At 39.2% G+C, this 15,456-nt stretch overlaps 1 protein-coding gene across 2 annotated transcripts in view; it reads left to right on the top strand.

Annotated features, from left to right (window-relative positions):
• Positions 1-15,456, top strand: part of ltk (leukocyte receptor tyrosine kinase) — a 138,128-nt gene that overhangs the window by 109,738 nt on the left and 12,934 nt on the right. For both annotated transcript variants that reach the window (XM_062041633.1, XM_062041631.1), the window contains exons 20-26: positions 140-326; positions 2,041-2,131; positions 2,263-2,327; positions 9,622-9,751; positions 9,819-9,916; positions 9,985-10,077; positions 13,180-13,281. In XM_062041633.1, coding sequence (XP_061897617.1) covers positions 140-326; positions 2,041-2,131; positions 2,263-2,327; positions 9,622-9,751; positions 9,819-9,916; positions 9,985-10,077; positions 13,180-13,281 — 766 coding nt within the window. The remainder of the gene's footprint in view (positions 1-139; positions 327-2,040; positions 2,132-2,262; positions 2,328-9,621; positions 9,752-9,818; positions 9,917-9,984; positions 10,078-13,179; positions 13,282-15,456) is intronic.

The raw sequence follows: 15,456 nt of genomic DNA, 5'->3' as shown, positions 1-15,456 counted from the left end.
AGTAGAACTGTATGCATGGACCCTCCTTGTGTTACCGCTCCTCTCTGACGCGAATTCCACACAAGATCATTTGCTGTTTTTTGATGCTTTTCCTGGACTTAAACACATTTAAAAATGTTCTATTCGACTTTGTCCCCAGTGTGGCACCGTTGGAAAAACGATCTGCAGGCAGTGAGGGGCCGCCTCCAGAGTCCCGAGTACAAACTGAGCAAGCTCCGCTCCTCCACCATCATGACGGACTATAACCCAAACTACTGCTTCGCCGGGAAGGCTGCGGGGCTCAACGAGCTGAAGGAAGTGCCGCGCAAAAACATCTCGCTGCTCAGGTACGGTGCATGTCTTTTGTTTGATGTCGTGCTTATCTTGGCTGCAGCTGGAGCCTATCCCAGCTAACTATGGAGCACGAGGGTACACCCTTGACTGGTTGCCAGTCAATTCCAGGACACATGTACTACTCAAACCAGCTCAGCGGCCACTGCCCTCTCAGCTGGGTGTTCATTTAAACCCACACCATCTGCTCGTAAGGCAGTACCATTACATGACCACCAGGGCCCTCTTTCTGTAGTCATTCCGTATCAATGATAACAATTGTTTGTTAATTTGTGTTGTTGTGAATTATTACGCCAGAACAGATCGTCTGACTCATCAGGTTGAGTTTGAAATAGTGCAGTCAAACGATATATATATATTGTTTTAATCTAATTACCGTATTTTTTGGAGTATAAGTCGCTACGGAGTATAAGTCGCACCGGCAGAAAATGCATAATAAAGAAGGGAAAAAACATATATAAGTCGCACTGGCGTATAAGTCGCATTTTTTGGGGAAATGTATTTGATAAAACCCAACACCAAGAATAGACATTTGAAAGGCAATTTAAAATAAATAAAGAATAGTGAACAACAGGCTGAATAAGTGTACGTTATATGACGCATAAATAACCAACTGAGAACGTGCCTGGTATGTTAACGTAACATATTATGGTAAGAGTCATTCAAATAACTATAACATATAGAACATGCTATACGTTTACCAAACAATCTGTCACTCCTAATCGCTAAATCCCATGAAATCGTATACGTCTAGGCTCTTACGTGAATGAGCTAAATAATATTATTTGATATTTTACGGTAATGTGTTAATAATTTCACACATAAGTCGCTCCTGAGTATAAGTCACACCCCCGGCCAAACTATGAAAAAAACTGCGACTTATAGTCCGAAAAATACGGTAATCACACACTTGAAATTTTGGTAACACTTTAGTATGGGGAACATATTCTAAGTATCAAAGACTTAATTTAGAGTTATTTGGACACTAGGGGAACATATTCTAAGTAACAAAGACTTAATTTAGAGTTATTTGCTTAGGGTTAGTGTTATAGGGTTAGAGTTAGGGTTAAGGGTTAGGGCTATAATAAGGCCATGCAGAATAAGGCTTAATAATGACTAATTAAGAGCCAATATGTTACTAATTTGCATGTTAATAAGCAATTAATTAATGATGAGTATGTTCCCCCATACTAAAGTGTTACCGAACTTTTGATTTTATTAATTACAGTAAATTACTCACTTGTATAATTTAAGTGAACTTAAACTGTGTTTTGACGCAAATGCAATTTCATTGTCGGAATGTCGAACACAAACATTTTTAAAATGTTTTACTTAAGGTTGTCAAAGTTAACCCAAAGTAACGCTAATTTCCTTTAACACAATTTTTTGTGATGCACAATTAACATCATATGTAAATATCGGCCCATAAGGTAAGTGCGGAAAAACACACTTACCTTGTGTGGCTTACAATCCGGAAAATTTTGAAAATTGCAGGATTAATCCACATTTATACATGATTATTGCGATAATGTTTTGTGATTAATTGCATGTGTTAACGTGGTAACTTTGGCAGCCCTAGTTTGCAAGCAACACTTGTCATGTGTACCCTATTGAATGGAGGTAAACAAAGATTTTTCATACTTTTCATTTCCAAAGTGTTTTTGTTCATCCTCACTTTCTACTTTTTTTCTTCTCTGTTTTCCTTTGCAGAGCTCTCGGCCACGGCGCCTTTGGTGAAGTATATGAGGGTCAGGTCCTCGGCATGAGCGCTGATAACAGCCCCATGCAGGTGGCCATAAAGGTCAGTTAGTTGCACCCACATGTCAGACGACGGTGGTGTTTGTCACACAAACCACTCCAGCAGTGCTGTTCCTACTGCGTGCAGCATACATATCAATGCTGTCGCTAATGACACTTCTTCCAACTCCGCAGACCCTTCCAGAAATCTGCTCGGAACAGGATGAGATGGACTTCCTCATGGAGGCACTGATCATGAGGTACACTTCCAGCATCCAGCACACAATCCCCACGACACAAAGAACGCACCTTGTATTGATGTAATGGGAGAGTAGCATTCCTTGGCATCTGGTAAATGTCTGCATAATTCATATAACATCATGAGCAGCCATTAATCAAGATTAAACTAACTCTCGTTATCATCTACGTCAAACCATTACAGCTCTGTAAAATATACATCAAACCTACAATATTTCAGATGACTTAGCGAGCTCACTTATGTTCCCTTCTCCAAGCATCTGTCATGCATTTGATGGTTTTATCTAATCAAAAGCTGCTGGTTTCCATCACAGCCTACGTCCTTTCTTTGCCTCAACAACTAGTTTTTTTTCTCCACGCACACCCGTCACATTCCAATTCCTGCTAGCTCGACATCAACATGAAACTTTGAGGGCCAATTCATGTACACACACTCGTCTCTCTGTGCATAAGTAGGAGCTCAGAACCCTTTGCTAGTCCGATTTCGACATATTATATTTCGCTGTATTGTATATCTTCTGGATAATGACGTCTGCCTCTTAAGTGGTGTTGTGGTTTGCACATTTGCATTAAATGACATGTAGATTAAGGCTGTGTTTCAGTTCATGTCATTTCATAGCATTTGTCAGTACATAAGTGCATTCTAACTGGAAGTATAGGGCAAAATGCACTATACTATTAGTACCTGGATACAGTGGCAGGCCGTGCGTTTCCCACCAAGGCCTTCAGTGATGTCCAACTTCAATAATTACCTCTCCAAATACCATAATTGATGTGACCACATGACCGTTACTGGAGAAATACCATACAGAAACACATTTACGCCCTACTGGGCATTGAATAACCTCAACAGTGTACAAAACGGGTTATTTTATGGCGCATTTAAAAATCAATTAAAACGCATCAGCAATTAAAACATATCTTACGCGGTACTGTCAAAATTTAAATTGCAAAAAACGTATTAAAAGTGAAAAAATTTAACATTTGAACTCACAATTTATAGAACATATTTGACGCCGTATAAGCCAGTGGTACCCCTCGTCGTCGGCTTATTCGTGTGGAAGTTTCGAGCATTTCCCCATTTCATCGGCAGAACAGCTGAGCCAGCTTCCGGGGTTGGCCGACATCCTCTCACAAGTTGCAGTTTCTCTTTAAATATCCTTCTTGAAAATGGCCATGCAAATATATATCTGCCACCTAATCAATGTTTTGGTCTCTTTCTCTGCTATCCCAGTCTGGCTAGGGCGCAACACTTCCCGCTTTCTGCTAAATTGAAACTTGTGATTGGATACTTACCGTATTTTTCAGACTATATGTCGCAGTTTTTTTCATAGTTTGGCCGGGGGTGCGACTTATACTCAGGAGCGACATATTTAATTATTTATTTATGTGTGAAATTATTAACACATTACCGTAAAATATCAAATAATATTATTTAGCTCATTCACGTAAGAGACTAGACGTATAAGATTTCATGGGATTTAGCGATTAGGAGTGACAGATTGTTTGGTAAACGTATAGCATGTTCTATATGTTATAGTTATTTGAATGACTCTTACCATAATATGTTACGTTAACCTACCAGGCACGTTCTCAGTTGGTTATTCATGCGTCATATAACGTACACTTATTCAGCCTGTTGTTCACTATTCTTTATTTATTTTAATTGCCTTTCAAATGTTCTATTCTTGGTGTAGGGTTTTATCAAATAAATTTCCCCAAAAAATGCTATTTATACTCCAGTGCGACTTATATATGTTTTTTTCCTTCTTTATTATGCATTTTCGGCCGGTGCAACTTATACTCCGTAGCGATTTATACTCCGAAAAATACGGTACTTTGAAATGACAAGTGAGTATCCAATCATAGCCTCGTTAACATCAGGCTACCTAGATAGGCTACTGTCAACAACTTGTGATCTGATTGGCTATCGCGACTGTCTCTCAACACTATGTGTTCTCAAATTAATCCGCTAACGGTCCCGATGAGTATCCAATCACAGGACGCGTAAATGTCACGTTCAAGGCCTTACTGACAACAACTCGTGATCTGATTGGCTATCGCAACTATCTAGCACTGTATGTGCCCGCTCACTTACAGTGCACGGACGCCTGCGGTGTTGATTCTGAAGGCCTCAGGCAGATTTCATACAGCATGGCAACATAAGCTAGCTGATTGGATACAAACTAAAACTAAAAAACAACAGCACTGGAAAGGGCATAATATGACATGAAAAGAATATGAATACTTTTAGATATTTAGGGAATGTAAATAAAAAAAATGTCTTATCTTTTATTATGATCATGATTTCTGGTTATGTTAGGCCAGCAGAGAAGGCCTTGCTGACCCTGACGGCACACCACTGCCTGGATGTTACGCTACACTTTCAAAATATTTTCCCCATAGGTACTGAGTATGTATATTGTACGTTAGGGTGATACTGAACAATTTGTGGGAATTGTTTTAATCAACTGCAGAGGGACGTCCTTGCCACTGCCAAATTGTTATGCGTTAGAAAAATTTGAGTTACAAGCATAGCCGCCAAATGTCACAGTGAACCCAGTAAGATCTGCCCAAAACATCTGGGGCCTCATGTACAAAGCTTGCTTGCGCACAAAAACCTGCCGTACGCCCTTTTTCACAGCAAACTTGAGATGCATCAAAACTGACATTGACGTGGAAACGTGCGCTGCTTCATAGCTGCAGTATGTACATTTCTCCAGGCTGTGGATACTTTAGGGACACACATAAGTGATGCTGGGAAACAGTTCATATACAAAGACGCCAGCTTTAACTCCTCAGATTGATTGATTGATGTGCCCATCAGGGAAATCAGAATTTTTACTGGCGTACGCCTTTTTCTGAAGTTGATCGTACAGTCGGACCTCAATCTATGAACTTAATTGGTTCGATGACCGAAACGCTCGTTGTGAAACAGATTTTCCCATAAGAAACAGTGTAAACATGAATAATTGCTTCTAGCTTCAACAAAAGTCCATATTTTATATTTAAAAAAATGTATGTGTGTGTATATATACTGTATATATATCAAAATAACATAACAAGCAAGTAATGGCTCAATTATCTTTTTCATCCAAACATCACAACAACAGCCAGTTGAACTGTCAATGCGTCCGCACACATCCAAAAGTCCCTTTTGGTGCACTCCAAAATGTTACCAAACATGTTGCTACAATGACAAACAAAAATGGAAAATTGTTTTACCTTGTGTCCTTGAATATTTGTGGCATTTGTTGAACAGTCTGCGAGTGGTAAACAAACATAGCGTCACCTTCAATCTACCGCTAGTGTTAGCACAAACAAGTTGTGTGAGGCGGTCCTCATTTGGCTTGTGTTTCGGTACTGCATTCTCCTTCGCTGTTATAAAGGTCAAGGTCAAGTCGCCATATAATTGGAGAGCCTATTCCCAAATGATAGCCTTGAAAATGCTATCGCCAGCTAGCTGCTTCTCATTTACCAACACTAGCAACAGCATTCCCACCTTGTCTTGCCCTTTCTCTCCATCCTTGCGAAGATACTTTAACTCCTTCGGCAAAGCCAGTAACCATATAAACGTCCTTTCTGGATAATGGTTGCAATTGTGGACTTGTTTCTTCCATATTTGTTCGCCAATCCATGTGCTTTTGGCGCCGCGGCAGCTGTTACTCCAATCTAAAAATGTCAACAGGATGTGAAGTCGGGGGCCCGCCTCTTCAAAATGGCTGTAGAGGTTGCCCTCTAGTGGGCTCTTCGGACCACCACACACTGCCAGGAGAGCCCGGAATTCAGGGTATAAAACTGTTTTATTTTCACAAATAGCAATAGGCTTCTGCTTTCCAGCACAATGTATTTTCCTCCTGCGTCCGCTCATCAGCATCTCCAACTCCAACCACGTGTCTCATTCCGGCTGCTGCTAATAAAGGCGACAGGTGATTAGATAACAAAGCCCACCTGGGCCATCTACTCACCTGTCGCTGTCTTCGAGGCCGGTCCTGGCACACCCTGTTCCGCGGCAGGCCCGCAGGCCACGCCCCCCTCCACAATGGCGTTTTACAGTAAGCGTTTGTATCAAAATGGCAGCCCTCATGGAGCTTCTGGCGGCAAACAAAATTAATAAATAAATTAAAAAATTAATATAGCGAATGTACACCAAGACATTGGTCGCACACAGACTTAATTGGCTCGATCTAAAGGTTCGTAGACTGAAAAGAACGCAAATAGTTGTGTTCCTTAATCGGGGTTTCACTGTACGTCCACACAATTTGCTGTACTTGAAACCCTGGTCTTACTCGCTAGCATTAGCTCATAGCTAGAGATCAACATAACTTTGTTTTTCGACGCAGGGGAAGGAAGAAATTGATTGTGAAAGACAGTGCTGAGAAAATGTGAACGATATTCGTTGAATTACAGAAAGAATTAATCAAAAACATGACAGGGTATGTATTTAGCTAACTTGGTGGAGCGTAGCACTGGTAGTGTCACGATTGGCTAAGCCGGAGTAGGACCCCAAGTGCAGAGCAGAAAAGATAACTACAAATACTAAAAAAAAGGAGAGAGGAAGAAACAACTAAGTATGCACACTTAAGTAGAGTGGAAAAACAAGTTACCTCTATATTGAAGCTATTATCTTATATATGTGATTTATGACCTCAGAGGACTTCCAAAGTTTGCGAATAAAATAGTATCAACCTCAAGGAGATTCCCAAGCCATTTTTTGAGTTAATGAGGAAGCCATTCACGTGATCCGTGACGTAGCGTTAGGAACCACAGATACCTTCCCTGTCAACAACAATGCTAATCAAGTCATACTCTCTCTATACATGGCTCTGACTAATGTTACATGCACCACATTTGAGAACCACTGTTCAATTGTATTGTTTTTCATAGAATGTTTTCATATCCAAAAGTGAGTTTTTCTTTTTAAAAGTCATGTTACATGTTAAAATGGTGCTGTTTTAGAGAGGCACGCACCAATTCCATTGATTCAAATTAATTTAAATGGAAGACGTGGATTTGAGATACAAGTGTTGTAGGTTAAGAGCTCCGTCACAGAATCAATTAAGTTTGTAAATTGAGGTACTGCTGTAGTGCAAAATAAGTTTTAAAAAAAAGAAGCAAAACCTTCTCTTGACTTTCCTTCAAATCCTTTTTTTATCCACAAAACCCTCTTCTATCAAAAGACTTGTTCTCTGATTTTGTAAACCGTATAAAATATAATCATAACTATATTTCATCAACACAACAACAAAAACCACTGTGAAAATTAACATAGAAGAGAACTGACAAAGACAAATTTCATCGCCATAGTATCGATCCCATACAAACGCTACCCTTGGTATCAATACTTTCGACCTTTGCATCGGCCCGCCCACCCATAATACATAGTATACACATTGAAGTATAAGTGTGGAAGTGTACAACTTGAAAAGCTGTCTTAATGTTAGTAATGCAGTTATTACTTTTATTCACCTACAAAACAGTTTAATCAGCATAAGATGGATGGCATCAAGTGGTGATGGATGTACAGTTTATACTGTATGTGTGGAATTGAGGACATGTGCATGATGCCTGTTCAGTACACTGTCATACGTGGGTGTGCTTCACTACCAAAACAACGTTAGCACCTTGACCATTTTCTGTGCAAGAAACCTTCTCACCTTCTGATGAGTCCAAAAACGCTCCCTTTCTCAGCACAGTCAAACAATCAGTTCTGCAGATAAGAGTTAAATCCAACAGAAAGCCTGACTGGCTTATAAATTATCCTGTGCAGGGTCAGAAATTCAACTTTAAACTCTGCTTTCTTTTCTTTCCAAATCTCATTGGCCCTTTTTTTTTATATTGTTTTATTCATTAGCTTCTTGTTTTTCCTCCAAGACGAGCTATATTTCTTGCTACTTTTTTTTCATTATGACTTTAAAGCAGAGGTATTTAAAAAAATGGATCTGAAAACAGCAACTTCAAAGGCACTATGGTGAAACACTAGTCAGGCAGACGATGGATTACCTCTTTTTTAAAGTGGACCAGCCTTGACATCTCATATGTTAAATTTGCAGTAGGCTAAATGGTGTGCTGTTGGTGTCTTCAGTTCTGACGAGTTTGACACCGTATTAACTTTTTTTTTTTTTTAGGCGGACCAGCCTGTACACCTATTATGTTAAATTTGCACTAGGTCAGGGGTCGGCAACCCAAAATGTTGAAAGAGCCATATTGGACCAAAAAATAAAAAATAAAATCTGTCTGGAGCAACAAAAAATTTAAAGCCTTATAAAAGTGTTATAATGAAGGCAACACATGATGTAAGTGTCTATATTAGCTATATTAGCCTACTATCAAAGGCTGACGCAAATTTTCGTTGACAGAAATGTTGTATTTTAATTTGTATTGTACACATTTTTGCAACATTGGAAATCATTAGTGAAATGGAGGCTTCTCACAGGATGAGATAACTTCTGGTAATTACTGTCTTAAATGGCCAAAGGTATAGATGTGTGTGTCCAAGTTAAAGGAAACGGCGGGCTGTCTTCTTCTAATGGATTTATTACAATCTTTGCAAGCTGGGTAATGTTTGCTGTGGTCTGGAACAACATGGCACACAAACAACTATCAGAAATGCAGCCAATATTACATACATATAATGTGTCATTAGACATGCAAACATAAATTAAATACACAGAGGACATAAGTAAAGGAAATTAAATGAGCTCATATATACCAACAAACAAGGTATAATGATGCAATATGCACATACAGCTAGCCTAAATAGCATGTTAGCATCGATTAGCTTGTAGTCATGGATTGACCAAATATGCCTGATTAGCACTCCACACATGTCAATAACATCAACAAAGCTCACCTTTGTGCATTTACGCACAGCATAAAACGTTTGGTGGACAAAATGAGACAAAGAAGTAGTGGCATAAAACACGCCTTTCTGTGGCAGCATCGGAGAAAATTGTACACGTAAACAAACTACGATGAGTTCAAGGATCGCTGAAATTAGTAGGACAAAACGGTGCTTGGCAAATACTCATTAGTGAATCATGTACAACATAAACAGTGGGATTTCTAACAGTTAGGAAGCCGCGGGTTGCTGACCCCCGCACTAGGTGAAATGGTGTATTAGTGGTGTCTTCTTACCATGTATTTTCAAATCCTTAATCTTTAAAGATGACCTTTTTTTGTCAGGTGGACCAGTCTGGTCCAGCCTGTTAAATTTTCACATGGGTAAATGGTGTATTGTTGGGGACTTATGACCATGTGCATGTTATAATTGAGTGTTGATGTGTCCTCCTGCAGCAAGTTCAACCACGAGAACATTGTACGCTGTATCGGCGTCAGTCTTAACATCCTGCCTCGTTTCATCCTCCTGGAACTCATGACGGGAGGAGACATGAAGACCTTCCTGAGGAAGAACAGACCTCAACGCGTAAGTCTCACACGCAGTTTTTGTTTTTTTCTTGTGTGGCGTTTGAAATGAGCTAAGTTGTTTCCAGGGCCAAGTTCCTCCCCTCAGCATGCACGAGCTGCTGCAAATGGCGAGAGACATTGCACGTGGGTGCCGTTATCTGGAGGAAAACCACTTTATACACAGGTGTCGTTGATACAAACCTTGAGGTTCATAAATGCCTTGTTTTGACATATTACTGTATGTCTCTTTAGAGATATTGCTGCAAGGAATTGCCTGCTCACCTGTCCCGGACCGGAAAGGGTGGCCAAGATTGGAGACTTTGGCATGGCCCGAGATATTTACAGGTTAGTATGCTAATGAGCTAATTCTACATCAGCACTGTCACTGCAAAAACATACTTAACCACGTTTATGAATATGCATTAATACTAGAGATGTCCGATAATGTCGGACTGCCGATATTATGGGCCGATAAATGCCTTAAAATGTGATATCGGAAATTATCGGTATCGGTTTCAAAAAGTAAAATTTATGACTCTCTAAAACCCCGCTGTGCGGAGTGGTACACGGACGTAGAGAGAAATGCAGAGCGCCAATAAACCTTAAAGTGCCGGCCCAATCACATAATATCTACAGCTTTTCACACACTCAAGTGAATGCAAGCCATACTTGGTCAACAGCCATGCAGGTCACACTGAGGGTGACGTATAAACAACTTTAACACTGTTACAAATATGCCCCACACTGTGAACCCACACCAAACAAAAATGAAAAACACATTTCGGGAGAACATCCGCACCGTAACAAAACATAAACACAATAGAACAAATACCCAGAACCCCTTGAAGCACTAACTCTTCCGGGATGCTACAATATACACCCCCCGCTACTCCCTACCCTCGTCATGCTCTCTCAGGGAGAGCATGTCCCAAATTCCAAGCTGCTGTTTTGAGGCATGTTAAAAAAAATTAATGCACTTTGTGACTTCAATAATAAATATGGCAGTGCCATGTTAGCATTTTTTTCCATAACTTGAGTTGATTTATTTTGGAAAACCTTGTTACATTGTTTAATGCATCCAGCGGGGCATCACAACAAAATTAGGGATAATAATGTGTTAATTCCACGACTGTATATATCGGTATCGGTTGATATCGAAATCGGTAATTAAGAGTTGGACATCTCTAATTAATACCATTCAAGATTGTACTGCAGTCTTGTATGTGATCCAGCCATGACTTAACCCAATGTGGTCGGTTACAAGTATTGAATTAATCGGTACAATATAAGCAAAAAAACGAATTAAATTGGCTTGCATCTAAAATGTCCGATATAAGCACTCTGATAGAAGCAGCCAGTTACCATCTTAATGGCCTCAAATAAGCACAAAAGCTTGGTCTTTTTGTGTTATTGTGATATCATTTACAACACTAAACATGGTAGGCCATGCTACACAACAGCTAAGCACACAAGCTAGACTTACGTAAGGCGTGTTCTAAGTGGAACAATATCACAGTCTAAAACATAAAATTTGTCCAAAGAAATATCCATCCGTCCATTTTCTTCCACATAACCGAGGTCGGGCCGCGAGGGTAGCAGCCGAATTAGAGAAGCCCAGACTTCCCTCACAGATTTTCCCGGAAGGATCCCCAATGTGTCCTGGGTCTTCCCCATGGTCTCCTACCGGTTGGACGCGCCCTAAACACCTCCCCAGGGAGGCGCCCAGGGGGCATTCTGACCAGATGTCCAAACCACCTCATCTGGCTCCTCTTAATGTGGAGGAGCTGTGGCTTTACTTTAAGCTCCTCCAGAATGGCAGAGCTTCTCACCCTTATTTTAAGGGAGAGCCCCACCACCCGACGGAGGAAACTAATTTCAGCGAGTTGTACCTGTGATCTTGTCCTCTCAGTCATAACGCAAAGCTCATGACCATAGGTGAGGATAGAACGTAGATCGACCGGTAAATTGAGAGCTTTGCCTTCCGGCTCAGCAACAATATCATACACCAGTGGTCCCCAACCTTTTTGTAACTGCGGACCAGTCAACGCTTGAAAATTTGTCCCACGGACTGGGGGTGTGGAGGGACGGGGGGTAATGGTATTTTTTTTTTGTTTTTGTCATAAAAAAATACAATCATGCATGCTTACGGACTGTATCCCTACAGACTGTATTGATCTATATTGATATATAATGTTACTGTAGGAACCAGAAATAATAACAGAAAGAAACAACCCTTTTGTGCGAATGAGTGTAAATGGGGGAGGGAGGTTTTTTGGGTTGATGCACTAATTGTAAGTGTATCTTGTGTTTTTTATGTCGATTTAATAAAAATAAAAACATATATTTATACTGTATATACAGTATATATATAGATATATTTTTTTATTTTTTTTTTTTTTTATTTCTTGTGCCATACACCATATAAACAAGTATCCAATATTTATCAAAGTCTCCAAGGTGTATCAGAATGTATCCAGTAACAAATGTGTCCGCATCATTCCACTTACTGCATCATGAGCTTAACTTAACAAGTGTCAAATAATTATCAAAGTCTTCAAGGCAGAAGCATGATAAAAAGTATTTAGTAACAAACATGTTAACTTACTGCATCATGAGTTAAACTTAATTAATTAATCCATGCTAATATCGATATCGGACAATACTCAAGTCTCCTATGTTGGTATCATATCGGAAGTGAAAAACTTTTATCGGGAAAATGTGTATGGCACAAGTAGTTAGGTCCAGTAAATCTCCTTCTATATTGTAAAGGTCCAATGAACCTCAATTTAATTACCCACTGAGTCTTCTATAGTCGCTAGGTGTGTGGTGCCAAGGTGGCACATGGCGTTGGTGGCGTGACCCCTGGATGAAGAGACAGAATGTCAAATAATTAAATTCTTTACATAGAGTAAAAAAACCTGCACAAACAGGCTTGTGCAAGGCAGATAATGGCAGCAAAGCAAAAGCTAATATTTCAGCCAGCAATGGAAAGAAGCAACAGGTGAACCTAAATAGACTTGACTGGAAATAGAATACAGGTGTGATGGCAGAGCAAAACAAGGAGTCCAACAGGAAGTAGCACCAAAATAAGAGCACCAGGACAGGAAAAGAAAATAACTAACAAAGTCCAAACTGTCATGTGAGATCATGACATGTGTTATTAAGTCCACAAGATGGCAGTAGCTGCATTTGAAGTATTGAAATATACTTGCACTGGCCAAAGAGATCTGCGTTTTCCTTTCCACTTTCTCAAGCACACCAAATCGATATTAAAATTAAAATATTAAGATGTTTTAATGGGTTTTAACAGCCTCTCTCTAATCAGGTAAATACATGCTATACTATAATTGAGAGTATTCACGGTACTATTGCAATTGATTTGTACTTGATACATTCATGTATTTTGTAAAGTCAAGTGTATTTCCATTGTTGTTTGTTGGTGTTCAGAGCCAGCTACTACAGGAAAGGTGGTCGTGCCATGCTGCCTGTCAAGTGGATGCCACCTGAGGCCTTCATGGAGGGAATCTTCACCTGCAAGACCGATACATGGTGGACACAAACCCCATATCATATACAATAACCAGCACTAACATTAAGCACAATTTTAATGGATACTTTACATAACATTTAAAGATGATTTTAATGTTTAAAAAAAATAAAAAAATTGTGTTTTACGGTGCCAAATCACAGAGTAATTAATAAAGTCCACAGGTCAAAAACAATATTTTAGCAGATGGCAGCGGTGTCCAAACTTTTGTTTTTGAAGGATGCGGGTGGGCAGTGGTGCACTTAGATTTTTTTACACACACATTTGTACATTAAAAATCCTAACATCAATTCAACCTAGGTTATGTTAAGTTAAAGTTAAAGTACCAATGATTGTCACACACACATTAGGTGTGGTGAAATTTGTCCTCTGCATTTGACCCATCCCCTGGTTCACCCCCTAGGAGGTGAGAGAAGCAGTGGGCAGCAGCAGTGCCGCGCCCAGGAATCATTTTTGGTGATATCAATAGGTCAATACATGCTTAAATATCTGAGAAAAACGTGTTACTGGTGACAAAGCGAATTAGTGTAATATCTAACACTATATCCCTATATATTGTTGCAGTGTTTCTTAACCATTGTTGGGCCGCAAAAAATATCTGTTTCTCAGCTGTGGTCTGTTTGGGCTGCAGTTGTAATACACTTTTCCACCACTTGTGGCAGTAATGACAATCTCAAACAAACAAAAAGTCTGGGGCTAAAGTCATAGAGAAGTTTCTTAAGGGCAAAAAATATGACCAAAGTAGTGATGCTGTATTTTTATTATTAATAAAGTTAATTTAGTTTACAACAAATTAATTGTAAGTAAATTGATTTTGTGTAGGTTATTTATGAGTCCCTTCTTATACAGTATATTTGGTTAGTACCTTTTTTTTTCATCAGCCTGACCAAAGCCTAATAAGAATCTTTGTGATCAACACATGGTTTCATATCATTTGACTATAGGGGTGTAACGATTCGTTTTAACAACAATTCGATTCACATGGTTGCCGATACGATTCAGGGACGATAAATATATATTTTTTTTTAGAATGACACGATCCCAAACGGTTCATTGAGTTGAAATTGATTTAGTAACTTTTTAGAAAAACAAATCAAACAGTGTGACTGTGAAATAAATACCGAATACTGGACGCTGCAGGTGAAGTTTCCTATATCCCTGTTATTTCTTGTAAGGTAATGGATACAAACAGGCAAGTGAACAACAATTAATGGCCAATGCATTCCATTTTATTGAATAAAGTACAACCAACACTTTAGGTTGAATTAACAAGAAGAAACCTTTTCTGCTCACATTTTCAACATTCAAGTACTCTTCAATTAAAGTACAGTACCCAACATTTTAACAGTAGATTTAGCTGCTAAATAAAGTTTCCCTACCTGGCCATACAATATCTGTTCTCCGCCCTGGCGTCGCAGATTACGGACAGCGTTGCAGGTGTGCGGAAGCATGTATGCCCACTCATCCCTGTTGATGGTGTTGGTCCATTGCTTCCTCATTTCCATAGCCTTCTTTATTCATTTCTTCTATTTATTTATTTTTCATCAAATGACTTATTATTGGATGCCAGTTCATGTTGTTGTATTCTGGAAGTCAGTGCGTCACCTAACTTGCTCCGATGTCACTTGCTGTGTAGCGGCCGCGTCTTTTGTTGTGGCTTTAAATTAGTGTGTTGAGTCGTTTCTATTTGTTGTGGCTTTTGCAATCGTGCTGTAACTCAAAGCTGTTGTGTTGTAATTAATGATAGCGTCTTGTGTCTTGTAACCTTTCTCGACCGCCGTAGATAGCTGCCATTTTTGTTTTGATGATGTCACAGATAGGAAAATAGACGTTTAACATCCTTACTTTTTTAAATGTGTTAAACTATATATAAAGTCTTTAATTCAATGTTAACCTTTTTATAGTATGGATAACATGGTTAGATTCCCTTTTAAAACGATCTTAGATCGATACCTGTCTTCCAGAAGGCAACATTTGCCGAGCACAGATCGATATACTTAAACTTTTGGAATATAAATTAATTTATCAATGTATCGATCAATCGTTACAGCCCTATTTGACAAGTTTGGTTAGATATAAAATATTGAATATGATTAAAATCAAGAGTATAGATGATTAATTCAGTGTTAATATTTGAGTGGGTAGAACAGTTGGGCCCCAAAGTCAAAAAGGTGAAA

The sequence above is a fragment of the Entelurus aequoreus genome, linkage group LG03 (genome assembly GCF_033978785.1).
Source record: "Entelurus aequoreus isolate RoL-2023_Sb linkage group LG03, RoL_Eaeq_v1.1, whole genome shotgun sequence".
Lineage (NCBI taxonomy): Eukaryota > Metazoa > Chordata > Actinopteri > Syngnathiformes > Syngnathidae > Entelurus > Entelurus aequoreus.
The sequence above is the reverse complement of the archived record's forward strand: the minus strand, read 5'-3'. Positions and strand labels throughout refer to the sequence as shown.